The 20759-nt window shown below is 42.5% G+C and overlaps 1 protein-coding gene across 8 annotated transcripts in view; it reads right to left on the bottom strand.

Annotated features, from left to right (window-relative positions):
• The window catches only part of LOC110496261 (MTSS I-BAR domain containing 1), a 51280-nt gene extending 45242 nt beyond the window's left edge, over nucleotides 1-6038 (bottom strand). For 7 of the 8 annotated variants that reach the window (XM_021572049.3, XM_021572052.3, XM_021572051.3 and 4 more), the window contains exons 1-2: nucleotides 5503-6033; nucleotides 314-375 (exon numbers count right to left, since the gene is read on the bottom strand). In XM_021572049.3, coding sequence (XP_021427724.2) covers nucleotides 314-375; nucleotides 5503-5574 — 134 coding nt within the window. In that variant the 5' untranslated portion in view covers nucleotides 5575-6033. Of the gene's footprint in view, nucleotides 1-313; nucleotides 376-5502 lie in introns of all 8 variants that reach the window. The other variant, XM_036952836.2, reaches the window with a different exon arrangement.
• Nucleotides 6039-20759: the final 14721 nt, after the last annotated feature.

Genomic DNA, 20759 nt, shown 5'->3' with positions numbered 1-20759 from the left:
GACTTTATGATTTGATCGTTAATCTCAGTTGATGATAGGTTCATTAAGTTTTTCCCTTTTTTTTTCATTTTCTTCCTTCCCTCATGACCTTCAGCTGTGACTGTGTGCAACTGTGATCCAGAAACACGCTCACCAGACCTAGGGCAGTGTGTGTGTGAAATTCTAGACAGATAACAAGGAACATTTGAAGAAGAAGGATTTTTTGTTTTTGTTTCTATGAGGTTGGGCAAATGGAGTGTGCCTGTGTGTGTAGAGATGTGCAGTAAGTCCCGTGTTTCTTTGTTGTGTTGTTTTGCTTTGTTTGTTTGTTTACCTGAGCTGTGATTGTAGCTTCCCGGCCTTGCTGATGAAGTCATCCCACACTGGGTAACTGCTCTGAGGACATAAAAGAGAAACATGTGAGGACGAGGAGTACACACAAAAACATTTCTAATGCAACATGTCCGCAAGCTCATGTCTGAAAAATCTCACATATACAAGAGCAACAATGGGAGAGATCAATAAAGTAAATCCATAGACCCATACTGAGATTGTAGACCCCGCTCTCACTTTCAGTGTATGTAAAACAATAGCCCACAGGCAATATGGATACAGTTAGGATCAAATTGGGTTCAATTCAAAGTCCCAATAGTGCATTGCGGTATCTCTGTTGAGAATGTAGGCTACCATGACTGAAGTTGAACTACACTAAACCGAAGAGTTCTAAAAAGTGGATTATAGACCATATACCAATTTAGTTGGTAATCAGATTATAATAGGGCACCTCGGGGGGGGGGGGGGGGCAGGCACTATGTGGTAGGAACTATGCATTGCGTCGTGCTTAAGAAGAGCCCTTAACCGTGGTATATTGGTCATATACCACCCCCCCCCCCCCAGGCCTTATTGCTTAAATAGACTTCAAACATCATAGGAATGCTGAGACCTTGAAGGCTTATTCAGTATGAGGTGCAAGAACATTGCAAATGTACATTTTTGTCAAATGTACATTTTTGACACTCTCATCCAGAGCAGTTATGATTAAGTGCCTTGCTCAAAGGCACATTGACAGATTTTTCACCCAGTCAGTTCATGGATTCAAACCAGCAACCTTTCAGTTATTGTCCCAGTGCTCTTAACCACTAGGCTACCTGCCTCCCGAAATATTTTTACTTTACATTTGAGTCATTTTTAGCAGACGCTCTTAACCAGAGCACATACATGTTCTTACTGGTCCACCGTGGGAATCGAACCCACAACCCTGGGGTTGCAAGCGCCATGCTCTTGGCAACTGAGCCACACGGGACCTGAGATGTACCATATAGGACTGACACTCGTCTTAGAAGCAGGTGACTGTAGGTTAGCCTGCCTGTCTAATGACATGTTGGCCTCTGGTTGAAGCACCTTGTCCTCCCTCTCAGGCCTCTAATGTCTAAATTCAGGGCTGTGGTGGTGAAAGGCCAAAGTGGTAGATAGCCAGCTATAGTCTGGGGGACATGCAGTAAACATCTGTCACCAGAGCAGTCTGGGTGAAGCTAACAAGGCCTCACCACAGCTGGAAGGCAAGAGACCGTGGAAGTCAACAGGGAACGGCCTCTAGCTGGGGGTGACATGCTCGCTGAGTGGACAAACACAAGTGTCTTCTTAGTGGTGTGTGTGTGTGTGTGTGTGTGTGTGTGTAAAAGTTCATAAGTGTATCCACGACTGATGAGGAGACCTGCACAGGAAGACAGACAGGGGTTAAACTACTTCGGTGGGTCAATTCAATTCCAGCTCAACTTCCTCCACTCTGAGTAAATATGTAATAATACATGAACATGGTGTATTTGAGATACAAGATGTGCATTTCAATTCACTCTCTGAATAGACTACTCAATTCAAATAACTACCCACAACTCCATTGTTTTGAACATAGAAAACACCATAGAAAATATACACCGTAAGCCTTTTTACTGTGATAGCAATGGATCACAGCCATGAGTTGATAATGGGGCCGAACAATCACATTACGGGGCGGTGGGGTTAACGAGATAGCACACTGTCAGACTTGTCGTTGTCAAGGTGATGTGTCTTGAGTGATTGATTAGTGCCCTAGCCGCACTCCCCTGAGAGGAGGAATACATGTGAAGTCTGCCGTCTCTCAGTGCCTCACTCAGGCATCCTTTTGTTCATCCACGGCACCAGCCCTCCACATTGGTTACCGTGACAACACGATCGAGGCAGTGACGCTGCACTTCAATCTCCCTGGCACCCATCCTTTACGTCGCTGGGCGAGGAATTACATGAAATATGCACTGCTTGAATTCACCACGCCACTCACTTATATGGCTTCTGTGCGTTGATTTCCTACTGAGAGATCATTTTAGCATCGCAAACGGCATTTCAAATTCAATGCAGTGACTGAATAAATGCAGATCATTTAAAATGCATTGAATCAGGCAAACAAAAAGATCAGGCTTTGACTCAGGCAATTCTAACGCATGGTGCTCATCTCAGAAATGAAAATGGGTAAAAAGAACATGGCTCTATGCTCAACAAGACTTCGCATGGATCCATCAATTTATGGTCATAAACCCTAGAGCTCTGCTTTGTATCTGGTTATCTTTTCCATCCATTTCAGTTCTATGGTTCATCTAGTAATTTCACCCCAACCCCCCAGTGAGAGGATTATTTTAGCCAGAGTGATGATCCACTCTGATTTAATATAAATACTTATTAATAAACCAAAGTAGGCCTACATCCAATGCCCTCGATAGCATTACCTTCAACCTCGAGCCAACAGATTAATAATGTAATGGTGCTCAAACACATATACATTTGAAGGGGTAATAGAATAAATAGAATAAAGCATTATGGGCCGGTTTCCCAGACACATACAGTATTAGGCCTAGACTAAAAATAGTCCTAGACTCACCATTGAGTAGCCTGTGTTTTATTTCAGGACTAGGCTTAATGTATCCAGAAAACAGATCCAGGAAGTAGCACAACTCACAAATAAAACCTAAAAGTACACCTCTATAGAACCAATTCTGAAATGATTCAATTACCACTGAATTCCATGATTTCTTTGTCATTCATACTGCAGTATTTATACACAGTTTAAAGAACGCTTGGAGCTCAGGAAAGGCATGTAGGATTGGTTCCAGTTAAACAGATGAATGGTAATATGTCTGTTAAAGACAATAAGGGATGTGTGAACAGTATCTAAATGAATGATGTATTAACACACACACACACACACACACACACACACACACCATCCAGCACGCTGATTCAATTTAAGCACAAACATTGGCGAGCAAATATAGGCACACAGAAAATCCCCACCCACACATGTACACATCCGCCAGCAAACCAGAGTGTAATTCCTGGTGCCCTTTGGAAAAGCCCTCCACCTACGAAAATGGTTTATTACACAGGTCTAGTAAAACCTGTCTGAAATGGCTGTAGAAGGCTATCATCAATAAACATATTTCTGCCTAATGTTAGACCACTGGAAAGCATTTGTCGTCATCAGAATCTACAAACGTTGCCCATTTCTCTGAAATAGTTTATAGTTAAGCAGAGTTGATCACATGGCTTTGCAAAAGTTTCTCAAACCAGATCATGGACATCGCGGTTTTCATTTGTTTGGAATCTCAATCTCTATTCTCCTACATCAAATGTTTATCCACCACCAGTGGCTGTATTCATGGATGCCAAAGGAAGCCTGGCTTCCCAAAACAACTGACCAATATTTTGTATTATTATTTTTTTTTATCTTTCGCCTCTCTGTGTTTCATAATTTTCCTACAATTTGCAAAAGGCTGAATGTATTTCACCGGAGAAAGCACGAAACAGAGCCCCTCGGTATGTGCAGGCCCTCTATCTTACGCTGTCTGGTCAAAACGAGTATGACATTGTTGCCGCCGGTAGCATTGAAGGCAAGGAAAGCCAGCGAGCATCGGCCTCCCTTGACAAAAGATTTGACCTAAAACTTTAATTGTTGCATTTCGTTGTGTTGTTGTCCTCTGGTGGCTAAAATTGTTCCTTTCCTACATAAGCCATGGCTGGAGATTTGGACTTGTAGTTTTACTTAATTCTCCAGTACTGGCCAATGATTATAAAGGCGATTCTGATCCAACCATACATACATTGTTGTGCCCCTGGCCTGAGAGGATGGAAGTTCAATAAGTAGCTAGATGTAGAAGGCTAATGTTAACTAGGCTAGCGAGTAAGCATTTTAGCTAGGTAGCCTAGGACAACAAAAAAATAAAAGTGTGTACTGTATGACAGAGTGATAGACCGTTTCGTCAAGAGAGGAGGATGGCGTTGGCGTTTCTCTACAAGTAGGGTGAGTCGACATGTTTTTCTACTTGCACGAACACAAATCAGAACCATGGCGAGCCACATATTTAGCTTACGTTGATTGCACTAAATTGTTTTTGGTATCTTTTAGTTGTCACTGTATTAGACTAGGCAGAGGTGATTTTATGATGTTGAAATATTGAAGTTGGAAACATTAACTTGCTTGACCATGCTGTAGGTCATGTAACAACTGTCTGTTACTGTACATGCAATATGCTTTGTGGACTTCACTGGAAATAGGTTGTTATCTGGTTTTGTGATAAAACAAAGGTGTGGTTGAATTTATACTTCCACTGTGTCCTTTTATTGTCTCGGCCCTTTACGCCTATATATCACGGTCGCAAGGCATATGAAATAACAAACAACGCAATTATTACAACACATTGTAGGTTGTAATATGAGGGGGGGGGGGGGGGGGGGGAGGGGGGTAATGCATTCAGTTGTCAGAGGAACAGGTGGGAACGTGTAAGAATAGGCGCGCCAACACTTTCGGGCAGACTGGAGCGTGCGACAATATTATATTTTATATTATTTTATCTCTCTCTGCTTGTTAGGCTAAGCATAGAAAATACACACTGTCATGCTTCCTTCGGAGATGACATTGTGCAAAAATAGCATTTCTTTCATTTCCAACTGTTGAGTGTAAGATAAAAGCAAAATAAAAACAGATGCGTAGCCTAAATGAGTTTCACATCTCAACAGTGACATTTTATTGCTCTCCTCAGAACAAAAGTCAAGGGGAAACCTTCAGGACATGCATTTACTGCTACTTGATTGACGTGGTTTTAGAACATTCTATTCTAATCCATATCCTGGATCATTTAGCCTTTTATATGCGTCCGTTTGTTGTCAACGAATCAGAACACACGTATCTCGATTCTAGGCAGTCCCTCCGTGAGCGCAATTTAGTAACCTAGGCTGTACACAATAATTTGCCTACCAGCCACTCTTAATTTTTTTATCGTATTCTGCAAAATCAAATATAATTGCATGCCCTTTATCTATCACAGTCAATGTCACATCGATTAGGTATAAACATATAAGGGTATGTATAATATAATATACTGCCATATCAATAAAACGTATTATTCTATTAAAAATTAAAATGAAGATAATATTTATTTAGGTTACGTAGGGTATTAAGATAAACAATGAATACATGAGTCCCCGAAGTGTTACCTTCATGTCGCCTATCACTGTTTGAAAAAGTCCTCCGAGCGCACTGCATTCTCTTTCAATGACAGTCTCCATTTTCAGCAATGTATTATCTTGCCAAAACTGTAGTAAAAATGTGTATTCTGTCCTCCAAAACTGACTGAAAAAAGAAACTCAATAGTAAAGTATATTTTAAGGGCAAATATCCTTTCAAAGACTTGCTGCAGTATCCTGTAGGCAGCACTCCCGAACGATGGAAAGCAAAACAACCGTGAGATTTAAACCCCACGTTAGTTTCCACACAGATATACATTCCATGTTTTTGCGTTTAAGACCATACTGAAAGAAGAATACAAATAGGAAATCCTAGAGGAAATACCACTTGTTTAAAAACGTGTGACAAAAAAACGAAAACAATTCGAGTACTATCACGGCATAGTCGAGGTTTAATGAAGTTTCTTGCCACAGCTGACATGCGAACTGCAAGTGTTTTACCCACGCGCGCCAGCATGCAAACCTTGAGCGCGCGTCCGCGTCGCCCCTCCTTTTGAGGCTAGTACAAGGATACTGTAGGCCTACCTCTATGCATCGCGGTGCTTGGATCATAATACATTACAAAGGGTTTGGGAAAAAATAAACTTTTTTATATCACATTTTATACAGTAGACCTAATCCTTAGATGTCATGTGATATTTAGATTTCACATCATTTATCGACTGCAAATTGACTACAAGAAGCCCAAACATACATATTATTTGACTAAAACATAATAATCCCAAATCTTGCTTACATTTGTATACTATCACATATCTCTCTATATTATGAGTGGGAAAACTATTCCATGCGAGAAATTGCCAAGATACTGACACTGTGCACTGGGGCCTCCCACTCCTCTTTCTATTCTGGTTAGAGCCAGTTTGCGCTGTTCTGTGAAGGGAGTAGTACACAGCGTAGTACGAGATCTTCAGTTTCTTGGCAATTTCTCGCATGGAATAGCCTTCATTTCTCAGAACAAGAATAGACTGACAAGTTTCAGAAGAAAGTCTTTGTTTCTAGTCATTTTGAGCCTGTAATTGAATCCACAAATGCTATGCTCCAGATACACAACTATTCTAAAGAAGGCCAGATTTGTTGCTTCTTTAATTAGCACAACAGTTTTCGGTTGTGCTAACATAATTGGGTTTTCAAATTGTCACGCCCTGACCTTAGATATCTCTGTTTTTCTATATATTTTGGTTAGGTCAGGGTGTGACTAGGGTGGCTACTCTAGTTTTGTACAGTCTATGTTGTGTACATTCTATGTTGTCTATTTCTTTGTTTGTGGCCGAGTGTGGTTCCCAATCAGAGGCAGCTGTCTATCGTTGTCTCTGATTGGGAATCATACTTAGACAGCCCTTTTTCCCACTTTCTGTTGTGGGATCTTGTCTATGTATTGCCTTAGTGCACATCAGTATCTTCACGTTTCATTTGTTTGTTTTGTTCAGTGAGTTTCGATTTATTAAATTTATGTGGAACTCTACTCATGCTGCGCCTTGGTCCGATCCTTACAACGAATGTGACACTAATGATCAATTAGCCTTTTAAAATTATAATCTTGGATTAGCTAACACAATGTGTCATTAGAACACAGGAGTGATGGTTGCTGATAGTGGGCCTCTGTACACCTATGTAGATATTCCAATCACAAATCTGCCGTTTCCAGCTACAATAGTCATTTACAACATTAACAATGTCAACACTCTATTTCTGATCAATTTGATGTTATTTTAATGGACAAAAAAATAGGTTTTCTTTCAAAAACAAGGACATTTCTAAGTGACCCCAAACTTTTGAACGGTAGAATACGTATTCAGACCCTTTGCTATGAGACTCGAAATTGAGCTCAGGTGCATCCTGTTACCATTGATTGTACTTGAGATGTTTTTACAACTTGGAGTCCAACTGTGTTACATTCAATTGATTGGACATGATTTAGAAAGGCACTCACACATGTCTATATAAGGTCCCAAGAGGTCTAAGGAATTGTCTGTAGAGCTTCGAGACAGGATTGTGTCAAGGCACAGATCTCGGAAAGCGTAGGAAAAAATGTGTGCATCATTGAAGGTCCCTAAGAACACAGTGGCCTCCATCATTCTTAAATGGAAGAAGTTTGGAACCACCAAGACTATTCCTAAAGCTGGCTGCCCGGCAAAACTGAGCAATCGGGGGAGAAGGGCCTTGGTCAGGGAGGTGACCAAAAAACCCAATGGCCACTCTGACAGAGCTCAAGCATTCCTCTGTGGAGATTGGAGAACCTTCCAGAAGGACAACCATCTCTGCAGCTCTCAGTAAAAGGCGCATGACAGCCCACTAGGAGTTTGCTAAAAAGCACCCAAAGGACTCTCAGGCCATGAGAAACAAGATTCTCTGGTCTGACGAAACCAAGATTGAACTCTTTGACCTGAAAGCCAAGTGTCACGTCTGGAGGAAACCTGGCACAATCCCTACAGTGAAGCATGATGGTGGCAGCATCATGCTGTGGGGATGTTTTTCAGAGGCAGGGACTGGCAGACTAGTCAGGATTGAGGGGACAGATAAACAGAACAAAGCACATCCTTGATGAAAACCTGCTTCAGAGCGCTCAGGACCTCAGACTGAGGTGAAGGTTCACCTTCCAATAGGACAACGACCCAAAGCACAAAGCCAAGACAACGCAGGAGTGGCTTCGGGTCAAGTCTCTGAATATCCTTGAGTGACCCAGCCAGAGCACAGACTTAAATCCGATTGAACATCTCTGGAAAGACCTGAAAATAGCTGTGCAGCGACGCTCCCCATCCAACCTGACAGAGCTTGAGAGGATCTGCAGAGAAGAATGGGAGAAACTCCCCAAATACAGGTGTGCCAAGCTTGTAGCGTCATACCCAAGAAGACTCGAGGCTGTAATCGCTGCCAAAGGTACTTCAACAAAGTGTTGAGTAAAGGGCCTGAATACTTATGTAAATGTAATATTTCAGTTTATTATATTTAATACATTTGCAAAAATTTCTCCAAACCTGTTTTTGCTTTGTCATTATGGGGTATTGTGTGTAGATTTATGAGGGAAAAAATATATATTTAATCCATTTTAGAATAAGGCTGTAACGTAACAAAATGTGTGTCTGAATCCTGTCTGAATGCACTGTATTTACAGTGGCTTGCGAAAGTATTCAACCCCCTTGGCATTTTTCCTATTTTGTTGCTTTACAACCTGAAATTAAAATGAATTTTTGGGGGGTTTGTATCATTTGATTTACACAACATGCCTACCACTTTGAAGATGCAAAACATTTTTTTGTGTAACAAACAAGAAATAAGACAAAAAAAACAGAACTTGAGCGTGCATTACTATTCACCCCCCAAAGTCAATACTTTGTAGAGCCACCTTTTGCAGCAATTTCAGCCGCAAGCCTCTTGGGGTATGTCTCTATAAGCTTTGCACATCTATCCACTGGGATTTTTGCCCATTCTTCAAGGCAAAACTGCTCCAGCTCCTTCAAGTTGGAGGGGTTCTGCAATCTTTAAGTCATGTCACAGATTCTCAATTGGATTGAGGTCTGAGCTTTGACTAGGCCATTCCAAGACATTTAAATGTTTCCCCTTAAACTATTTTAGTGTTGCTTCAGCAGTATGCTTAGGGTCATTGTCCTGCTGAAAGGTGAACCTCTGTCCCAGTCTCAAATCTCTGGAAGACTGAAAAAGGTTTCCCTCAATAATTTCCCTGTATTTAGTGCCATCCATCATTCCTTCAATTCTGACCAGTTTCCCAGTCCCTGCCGATGAAAAACATCCCCACAGCATGATGCTGCCACCACCATGCTTCACTGTGGGGATGGTGTTCTTGGGGTGATGAGAGGTGTTGAGTTTGCACCAGAAATAGCATTTTCCTTGATGGCCAAAAATCTCAATTTTAGTCTCATCTAACCAGAGTACCTCCTCCATATGTTTGGGGAGTCTCCCACATGCCTTTTGGCAAACACCAAACTTGTTTGCTTATTTTGTTCTTTAAGCAATGGCTTTTTTTCTGGCCACTCTTCCGTAAAGCCCAGCTCTGTGAAGTGTACTGCTTAAAGTGGTCCTATGGACAGATAATCCAATCTCCACTGTGGAGCTTTGCAGCTTCTTCCCGGTTATCGTTGGTCCCTTTGTTGCCTCTCTGATTAATGCCCTCATTGCCTGGTCCGTGAGTTTTGGTGGGTGGCCCTCTCTTGGCAGGTTTGTTGTGGTGCCATAATGGATTTAATGGTGCTCCGTGGGATGTTCAAAGTTTCTGATATTTTTTTTATAACCCAACCATCTGTACTTCTCCACAACTTTGTCCCTGACCTGTTTGGAGAGCTCCTTGGTATTCATGGTGCCACTTGCTTAGTTGTGCCCCTTGCTTAGCGGTGTTGCAGACTCTGGGGTCTTTCAGAACAGGTGTATATATACTGAGATCATGTGACAGATCATGTGACACTGAAATTGCACACAGGTGGACTTCATTTAACTAATTATGTGACTTCTGAAGGTAATTGGTTGCACGAGATCTTATTTAGTGGCTTCACAGCAAAGGGGGTGAATATATACAGTGCCTTGCGAAAGTATTCGGCCCCCTTGAACTTTGCAACATTTTGCCACATTTCAGGCTTCAAACATAAAGATATAAAACTGTATTTTTTTGTGAAGAATCAACAACAAGTGGGACACAATCATGAAGTGGAACGACATTTATTGGATATTTCAAACCTTTTTAACAAATCAAAAACTGAAAAATTGGGCGTGCAAAATTATTCAGCCCCCTTAAGTTAATACTTTGTAGCGCCACCTTTTGCTGCGATTACAGCTGTAAGTCGCTTGGGGTATGTCTCTATCAGTTTTGCACATCGAGAGACTAAAATGTTTTCCCATTCCTCCTTGCAAAACAGCTCGAGCTCAGTGAGGTTGGATGGAGAGCATTTGTGAACAGCAGTTTTCAGTTCTTTCCACAGATTCTCGATTGGATTCAGGTCTGGACTTTGACTTGGCCATTCTAACACCTGGATATGTTTATTTTTGAACCATTCCATTGTAGATTTTGCTTTATGTTTTGGATCATTGTCTTGTTGGAAGACAAATCTCCGTCCCAGTCTCAGGTCTTTTGCAGACTCCATCAGGTTTTCTTCCAGAATGGTCCTGTATTTGGCTCCATCCATCTTCCCATCAATTTTAACCATCTTCCCTGTCCCTGCTGAAGAAAAGCAGGCCCAAACCATGATGCTGCCACCACCATGTTTGACAGTGGGGATGGTGTGTTCAGCTGTGTTGCTTTTACGCCAAACATAACGTTTTGCATTGTTGCCAAAAAGTTCCATTTTGGTTTCATCTGACCAGAGCACCTTCTTCCACATGTTTGGTGTGTCTCCCAGGTGGCTTGTGGCAAACTTTAAACAACACTTTTTATGGATATCTTTAAGAAATGGCTTTCTTCTTGCCACTCTTCCATAAAGGCCAGATTTGTGCAATATACGACTGATTGTTGTCCTATGGACAGAGTCTCCCACCTCAGCTGTAGATCTCTGCAGTTCATCCAGAGTGATCATGGGCCTCTTGGCTGCATCTCTGATGAGTCTTCTCCTTGTATGAGCTGAAAGTTTAGAGGGACGGCCAGGTCTTGGTAGATTTGCAGTGGTCTGATACTCCTTCCATTTCAATATTATCGCTTGCACAGTGCTCCTTGGGATGTTTAAAGCTTGGGAAATCTTTTTGTATCCAAATCCGGCTTTAAACTTCTTCACAACAGTATCTCGGACCTGCCTGGTGTGTTCCTTGTTCTTCATGATGCTCTCTGCGCGTTTAACGGACCTCTGAGACTATCACAGTGCAGGTGCATTTATACGGAGACTTGATTACACACAGGTGGATTGTATTTATCATCATTAGTCATTTAGGTCAACATTGGATCATTCAGAGATCCTCACTGAACTTCTGGAGAGAGTTTGCTGCACTGAAAGTAAAGGGGCTGAATAATTTTGCACGCCCAATTTTTCAGTTTTTGATTTGTTAAAAAAGTTTGAAATGTCCAATAAATGTCGTTCCACTTCATGATTGTGTCCCACTTGTTGTTGATTCTTCACAAAAAAATACAGTTCTATATTTTTATGTTTGAAGCCTGAAATGTGGCAAAAGGTCGCAAAGTTCAAGGGGGCCGAATACTTTCGCAAGGCACTCAATGCACTCAATGCACACACCACTTTCCGTTTTTTATTTTTCAGAATTTTTTAAACAAGTTATTTTTTCCATTTCACTTCACCAATTTAAACTGTTTTGGGTATGTCCATTACATTACATCCAAATAAAAATGAATTTAAATTACAGGTTGTATTGCAACAACATAGGAAAAACGCCAAACTCGATGAATACTTTTGCAAGGCACTGTATATACACAGTACCAGTCAAATGTTTGAACACACCTATTCATTCAAGGTTTTTTCTTTATTTGTACTATTTTCTACATTGTAGAATAATAGTGAAGACATCAAAACTATGAAATAACACACATGAAATCATGTAGTAACTGTAACGATCGTTGTTGCAAGGATGGTCAGAACAAGATGCAGAGTGGGGTAGGTTAATAATTTTTATTTATGATAACCGGCACAAAACAAGAAAGAGTAACAAACGAAACGTACAGCTTTGTAGGGCTAAAAAGCAACAATACACAATCAAGATCCCACAAACAACAGGTTGGAAAAGGCTGCCTAAATATGATCCCCAATCAGAGACAATGATAGATAGCTGCCTCTGATTGGGAACCATACCAGGCCAACATAGAAAATAAAAAACTAGACTACCCACCCTAGTCACACCCTGACCTAACCAAAATAGAGAAATAAAAGTTATCTAAGGTCAGGGCGTGACAGTAACCAAAAAAGTGTTAAACAAAATATAATATATTTGAGATTCTTCAAAGTAGCCACCCTTTGCCTTGATGACAGCTTTGCACACGCTTGGCCTTCTCTCAACCAGCTTCACCTGGAATGCTTTTCCAACAGTCTTATTTATATATAATATATATATATATATATATATATATATATATATATATATATATATATATATATAAATTGGTCAGAAAACTTGCGGGGAACCCTGGCCTACATCATGTCCAACAACAATGTGTATTGTGATTCAGCCAGTGACAACTCTGTCAAACAGCCATAAACCTCTAGCCATTGTCAGCAACCTAATTTGTAAAACTAGTAGGCTCATTTGAAATATGCGATCACCTATTAACTCCCTGTTGAAGACCATGCAGATGAAACGCATCGGAATGTTTAAACATTGTTTCCATTGAACATGCCATACAAATTAAGGCATTTTAATTAATGATATGAAGAGTGCCTTGGTCCTCCTTTCTTTTTGATGACCAATTTACCCCTTTTACCAAAGAGCACCTTCTGTCTATCAAATCCTACTATTTTGTACCTTAGCAGCGCTTCCCTTCCTCCTTTTTTTCTACATGTGATCAATTATACTTGTAATACTGTAACCTAAGTAATGTGAAGCCTATGAAACAATGGTATTAATGCATGTTATTCTTGTGAGATTTTAGAAGTAGAAGATGATGAGCAGATCAAGAGGAACATGTGAGAAGGGATAGCTATGGGGGGGGGGGGGGGGGGGGCAGTGTTTCCCAACCATGGTCCTTGAGTAACCCCAACAGTACACATTTTTATTGTAACCCTGGACAAGCACACGTGATTCAACTGGTCAATTAATCATCAAGCCCTGAATGAGTTGAATGCGACCTTGAATACAACTGCGACCTGGCCAAGATAAAGCAAAGCAGTGTGACACAAACAACACAGAGTTACACGTGGGATAAACAAAAGTACAGTCAAGAACACAATAGAAAAATCTATAGACAGTGTGTGCAAAAGGAGTAAGGAGGTAAGGCAATAAATAGGCCATAGTAGCGAAGTAATTACAATTTAGCAAATGAACACTGGAGACATAGATGTGAGGATGATGATGTGCAAGTAGAACTACTGGTGTACAAAAGAGCAAAAAAGTAAATAAAAACAATATGGGGATGAGGTAGGTAGTTGGATGGGCTATTTACAGATGGGCTGTGTACAGTTGCAGTGATTGGTAAGCTGCTCAGATAGCTGATGCTTAAAGTTAGTGAGGGAGATATAAGCCTCCAACTTCAGCGATTTGTGCAATTTGTTCCAGTCATTGGCAGCAGAGAACTGGAAGGAAAGGCCGGCCAAAGGAGGTGTTGGCTTTGGGAATAACCAGTTAGATATACCTGCTGAAGCGCGTGCTATGGGTGGGTGTTGTTATGGTGACCAGTGAGCTGAGATAAGGTGGAGCTTTACCTAGCAAAGACTTATAGATGACCTGGAGCCAGTGGGTCTGGCGACGAATATGTAGCGAGGGCCAGCCAACGAGAGCGTACAGGTCGCAGTGGTGGGTGGTATATGGGACTTTGGTGACAAAATGGCACTGTGATAGACTGCATCCAGTTTGCTGAGTAGAGTGTTGGAGGATATTTTGTAAATGACATCGCCAAAGTTGAGGATCGGTAGGATAGTCAGCTTTACAAGGGTATGTTTGGCAATGTGAGTGAAGGAGGCTTTGTTGCGTAATAGGAAGCCGATTCTAGATTTAATTTTGGATTGGAGATGTTTATTATGAGTCTGGAAGGAGAGTTTACAGTCTAGCCAGACACCTAGGCATTTGTAGATGTCCACCTATTCTAAGTCAGAACCATCCAGAGTAGTGATGCTAGTTGGGCGGGCTGGTGCGGGTGCGGGCAGCAATCGGTTGAAGAGCATGCATTTAGTTTTACTAGCGTTTAAGAGCAGTTGGAGGCCATTGAAGGAGTGTTGTATGGCATTGAAGCTCATTTGGAGGTTAGTTAACACAGTGTCCAAAGAAGGACCAGAAGTATACAGAATGGTGTCATCTGCGTAGAGGTGGATCAGAGAATCACCAGCAGCAAGAGCGACATCATTGATATATACAGAGAAAACATTCAGCCCGAGAATTAAACCCTGTGGCACCCCCATGGAGACTGCCAGAGGTCCGGACAACAGGCCCTCCAATATGACACACGGAACTCTATCTGAGAAGTAGTTGGTGAACCAGGCGAGGCAGTCATTCGAGAAACCATGGCTGTTGAGTCTGCCAATAGGAATACGGTGATTGACAGAGTCAAAAGCCTTGGCCAGGTCGATGAAGACGGCTGCACAGTATTGTCTCTAATCAATGGCGGTTATGATATCGTTTAGTACCTTGAGCGTGGCTGAGGTGCACCTGTGATCAGCTCGGAAACCGGATTGCACAGCGGAGAAGGCACGGTGGGATTCGAAATAGTCAGTGATCTGTTTGTTAACTTGCCTTTTGAAGACTTTAGAAAGGCAGGGCAGGATGGATATAGGTCTGTAACAGTTTGGGTCTAGAGTGTCACCCCCTTTGAAGAAGGGGGTGACGGCGGCAGCTTTCCAATGTTTAGGAAATGTCAATAAATATAATTCCATCTCCTTTCTAGCCATAATACTTTATCATAGTAAATTGACACAAAGCTGAACCAGGCCTTATTACCCATTACAGTGGTAAGCCAAGATGGGCAAAGTTTTCATTATCCTATTTATGTTGAAATGTACTGTACTGTCTGACCAATGCAGCTATGGCCACCTAGTGGTTATTTTACTGACACTATCGCCATCAAGTTTCAAGTTTAATTAGGCGTACTGTATGTGGAGGGTACACATCTTATACACGCACCAATGTATTGTCCAATGTATTGTCCAACGAAATGGATCATCCTCGACAATGCAGCAACAGTACGAACATAAAGTAAATGGCTCAATAGAATCCAAAAAACATTTTAGCATACGTACAATACAAAAAGGCACAATTTATTGTCCAATATTGACACTTGTTTTGGGGAAGGGTGGATTGGGGGGCAAGTGTTTAAATGGTGCTCTATTTTGCAATAACACTAAGAGTCTGGTAGACTTGTGATGTGTGTGTAGCATAAATGTATATGTGTGGGTGGATGGGTGGATGAGTGGATGGGTGGATGAGTGTATGTGTGTGAGTGGATGGGTGGAGGAGTGTATGCATGTGCTTGAGTGAGTGCATGTGTGCTAAGGAGCGGAGAGTGCCATGTTTCCATAACAAAATAAGAATAAGCTTAAGTCCCCAGAAAGGTTTTCACTGAACTGATGTAACTGAGCCAGAGCCAGCCAGAGCTACCCAGAGCTACCCAGAGCTGACCTCCTGCACCAAGTGCCAAAGGGAGAGCCAGGTAGAGCTGAGCTTTAGCACCTTACAGGCCCAAAGAGAAAAGTAGGATACAATGTAGAATAAAGTAGGATAAACCAAAATGAAGTAGAATAAACCAAGGTTAAGGTTGGGGTTGTGGTTGAGGGTTAGGATTGAACCGGAATGTGGACATGAAGCTAAGGTTAGGGTTAGGGTTGTGGTTGAGGGTTAGGGTTGAACTGGGATGTGGACATGAAGCTAGTGTTAGGGGTAGGGTTGTGGTTGATGCTAGGGTTAGGGTTGAACTGGGATGTGGACATGAAGCTAGGGTTAAGTTTAGGGTTAGGATTGTGGTTCTAATTGGTTATGAATGAGGGAAGGTACTAATTGTACTGTACTACAGACTACCTACCACAAGAGGTCCTCACATGACCACAAAAATGGCATAGGCTGCAAGAGATACTTTATTTTCCTCACAATAAATCAGGCATGCAATATTGACAATGAAAACACATTGCGGCTGAGAGATCAGAAATCAGACATTTGGAAAATGCAATTGAATAAGAAAAGTATATAACCAATTCCCTCAGGAATATGTATTTCAATAAAATTAACACATGTGGAACACCTCACACTCTCTACCTAGTAGTCGGCTATTTACGGCATCTTAGCCTCAAGGCCTGATGGATATTCTGATATTTGCAGTCAAGTTCTGTGACTAGAAAATAACACGTTGAATTTCTTACTGGATGTAGCATGTTTCATATCATCAAGCCAGGTGTGATAACATTTATTTACTCCATTTTGTACCTGATTATATTTTCACTCACAGCTTTAAAAAATATTATTAGTACATTCAGGTACTACACTGAGTGTAAAAAACATCAGAACAGCCTCAATTCGTCGGGGCATGGACTCTACAAGGTGTTGAAAGCGTTCCACAGGGATGCTGGCCCATGTTGACTCCCTATCCCAGTCTGCTGTCCCCACATGCTTCAAGATGGCCACCCATTGTTCCTGTACCCAAGAATGCAAAGGTAACTGAACTAAATGACTACCCTCCAAGCTCATCATTAAGCTTGAGGACCTGGGTCTGAACTCCGCCCTGTGCAATTGGGTCCTGGACTTCCTGCCGGGCTGCCCCCAGGTGGTGAAACTAGGAAACAACATCTCCACTTTGCTGATCCTCAACACTGGGGCCCCACAAGGGTGCGTGCTCAACCCCCTCCTGTACTCCCTGTTCACCCATGACTGTGTGGTCCTGTACGCCTCCACCTCAATCATCAAGTTTGCAGACGACACAACAGTAGTAGGCTTGATTACCAACAATGACGAGACAGCCTACAGTGAGGAGGTGAGGGCTCTCTGAGTGTGGTGTCAGGAAAATAACCTCTCACTCAACGTGAACAAAATGAAGGAGATAATCGTGGACTTCAGGGAACAGCAGAGGGAGCACCCCCCTATCCACATCAACAGGACAGCAGTGGAGAAGTTGGAAAGTTTTAAGTTCCTCAGGCGTACATATCACGCACAAATTGAAATGGTCCACCCACACAGACAGTGTGGAGAAGAAGGCACAACAGCGCCTCTTCAACCTCAGAAGGCTGAATAAATTTGACTTGTCACCTAAAACCCTCACAAATTTTTGATATCACCACCTGGTACGGCAACTGCACCACCCACAACCACAGGGCTCTCCAGAGGGTGGTGCGGTCGGCACAACGCATCACCGGGGGCAAACTACCTGCCCTCCAGGCCACCTACAGCACCTGATGTCACAGGAAGTCCAAAAAGACCATCAAGGACAACTACCACCCGAGCCACTGCCTGTTCACCCCACTATCATCCAGAAGGCGAGTTCAGTACAGGTGCATCAAAGCTGGAACAGAGAGACTGAAAAACAGCTTCTATCTCAAGGCCATCAGACTGTTAAATAGCCATTACTAGCAGAGAGGCTACTGCCTACATTTTTTTTATTTTTTTATTTCACCTTTATTTAACCAGGTAGGCAAGTTGTGAACAAGTTCTCATTTACAATTGCGACCTGGCCAAGCAAAGCAGTTCGACACATACAACAACACAGAGTTACACATGGAGTAAAACAAACATACAATCAATAATACAGTACAAAAATGAGTCTATATACAATGTCAGCAAATGAGGTGAGATAAGGGAGGTAAAGGCAAAAAAAGGCCATGGTGGCAAAGTAAATACAATATAGGAAGTAAAACACTGGAATGGTAGATTTGCAGTAGAAGAATGTGCAAAGTAGAAATATAAATAATGGGGTGCAAACGAGTAAAATAAATAAATAAATACAGTAGGGGAAGGGGTAGTTGTTTGGGCTAAATTATAGATGGGCTATGTACAGGTGCAGTAATCTGTGAGCTGCTCTGACAGCTGGTGCTTAAAGCTAGTGAGGGAGATAAGTGTTTAAAGTTTCAGAGATTTTTGTAGATCGTTCCAGTCATTGGCAGCAGAGAACTTGAAGGAGAGGCGGCCAAAGGAAGAATTGGTTTTGGGGGTGACCAGAGAGACATACCTGCTGGAACACGTGCTACAGGTGGGTGCTGCTATGGTGACCAGCGAGCTGAGATAAGGGGGGACTTTACCTAGCAGGGTCTTGTAGATGACCTGGAGCCAGTGGGTTTGGCAACGAGTATGAAGTGAGGGCCAGCCAACGAGAGCGTACAGGTCGCAGTGGTGGGTAGTATATGGGGCTTTGGTGACAAAACGGATGGCACTGTGATAGACTGCATCCAATTTATTGAGAAGGGTATTGGAGCATATTTTGTAAATGACATCGCCGAAGATATCGTTTAGGAACTGGAGCGTGGCTGAGGTGCACCCATGACCAGCTGTGAAACCAGATTGCATAGCGGAGAAGGTATGGTGGGATTCGAAATGGTCGGTAATCTGTGTGTTGACTTGGCTTTCGAAGACCTAAGAAAGGCAAGGTAGGATAGATATAGGTCTGTAGCAGTTTGGGTCAAGAGTGTCACCCCCTTTAAAGAGGGGGATGACCACAGCTGCTTTCCAATATTTGGGAATCTGAAACAACACGAAAGAGAGGTTGAACAGGCTAGTAATAGGGGTTGCAACAGTTTCGGCAGATAATTTGAGAAAGAAAGGGTCCAGATTGTCTAGCCCGGCTGATTTGTAAGGGTCCAGATTTTGCAGCTCTTTCAGAACATCAGCTGACTGGATTTGGGAGAAGGGGAAATGGGGAAGGCTTGGGCGAGTTGATATGGGGGGTGCAGTGCTGTAGAAAAATGCTTATTGAAAATGTCAATTAAAATGGATTTATCGGTGGTGACAGTGTTTCCTAGCCTCAGTGCAGTGGGCAGCTGGGAGGTGTTCTATTTTCTCCATGGGCTTTACAGTGTCCCAGAACCTTAATGAGCTTGTGTTGCAGGAAGCAAATTTCTGCTTGAAAAAGCTAGCCTTGGCTTTTCTAACTGCCTGTGTATATTGGTTTCTAGCTTCCCTGAAAAGTTGCATATTAAGGGGGCTGTTTGATGCTAATGCAGAACGCCATAGGATGTTTTTGTGTTGGTCAAGGGCAGTCAGGTCTGGAGAGAACCATATATGTTCCTGGTTCTACATTTCTTGAATGGGGCATGCTTTTTTAAGATGGTGAGGAAGGCATTTTAAAAAAATAACCAGGCATCCTCTACTGATGGGATGAGATCAATATCCTACCAGGATACACCGGCCAGGTCGATTAGAAAGGCCTGCTCGCTGAAATGTTTCAGGGAGCGTTTGACATCAAAAGAGAGCCCCTGGGGAATAGGAGTGGAGCTAGGCACTGCAGGGCCTGTATTCATCTCTACATCACCAGAGGAACAGAGGAGGAGTAGAATAAGGGTACGGCTAAAAGCTATGAGAATTGGTTGTCTAGAACGTCCGGAACAGAGAGTAAAAGGAGGTTTCTGGGGACGATAAAATAGCTTCAAGGTATAATGTACAGACAAAGTTATGGTAGGATGTGAATACAGTGGAGGTAAATCTAGGTATTGAGTGATGATGAGAGAGATATTGTCTCTAGAAACATCATTGAAACCAGGTGATGTCATCGCATGTGTGGGTGGTGGAACTGAAAGGTTGGATAAGGTATAATGAGCAGGGCTAGAGGCTCTACAGTGAAATAAGCCAATTAACACTAACCAGAACAGCAATGGACAAGGCATAATGACTTTAAGGAGAGGCATGCTTAGTCGAGTGATCATAAGGGTCCAGTGAGTAGTTGGGTTGGTTGGGGTCACGGCGATTCAGACAGCTAGCCGGGCCATCGGTAGCAAGCTAGCATAGGATGGAGGTCTGTTTTTAGCCACCTTGTGCGTTTCCGTCGGTAGATTAGTGGGGTTTCGTGTGGTAGAGGGGATCAATCCAATTGGCAAAATAGTTATAGTTATAGTGACCCAAGAAGAATTGTCCGATAGACCTATTCAGATAGCAGCCGATAAGACAGCTAATGATTAGCGGGCCGCAGATGGGCATTCAGGAAACGTCGCAACGGAGGGGCCAGTTGGATAACTCCCTTGGGCAGATTACATCGGTAGTCCAGTCGTGAAGGCCCGGTGGGGCTCCGCATTGGCAGTAAAACAGCTGAATAGTTCCATCAGCCACTCCTGGGCTACAATCACGGATAGGCTAGGCTGGCTAGCTCCGGAATAATTTATGTTTGCTCCGGGAACGACGTAAGCCAATAGTCACACGGATAGCAGCTAGCTAGCTGTGAGATCCAGGTGTAAATGTCCAGAGCTTGCGGTTGAAATCCGGGGATATGGAGAGAAAAATAGATCCGGTATGTTCTGGTCTGAGTCACGTTGTACAAAACTGGCGATAGCTTTTCGAGCTAAAGGATAGCTGATGACCACAAACTGTGGTTAGCTGAATACTAACGTTAGCTTCTGTCTAGCTCCTGGTTAGCTTCTGGTTAGCTTCTGGCTAGCTTCTGGTTAGCTTCTGGTTAGCTTCTGGCTAGCTTCTATTGTGGATTTCATATTTGAGGTAAATAATATATTTTT

This window comes from Oncorhynchus mykiss, chromosome 18 (assembly GCF_057628025.1).
Source record: "Oncorhynchus mykiss isolate SJ-2025 chromosome 18, ASM5762802v1, whole genome shotgun sequence".
In the NCBI taxonomy this organism is placed as follows: domain Eukaryota; kingdom Metazoa; phylum Chordata; class Actinopteri; order Salmoniformes; family Salmonidae; genus Oncorhynchus; species Oncorhynchus mykiss.
The sequence above is the reverse complement of the archived record's forward strand: the minus strand, read 5'-3'. Positions and strand labels throughout refer to the sequence as shown.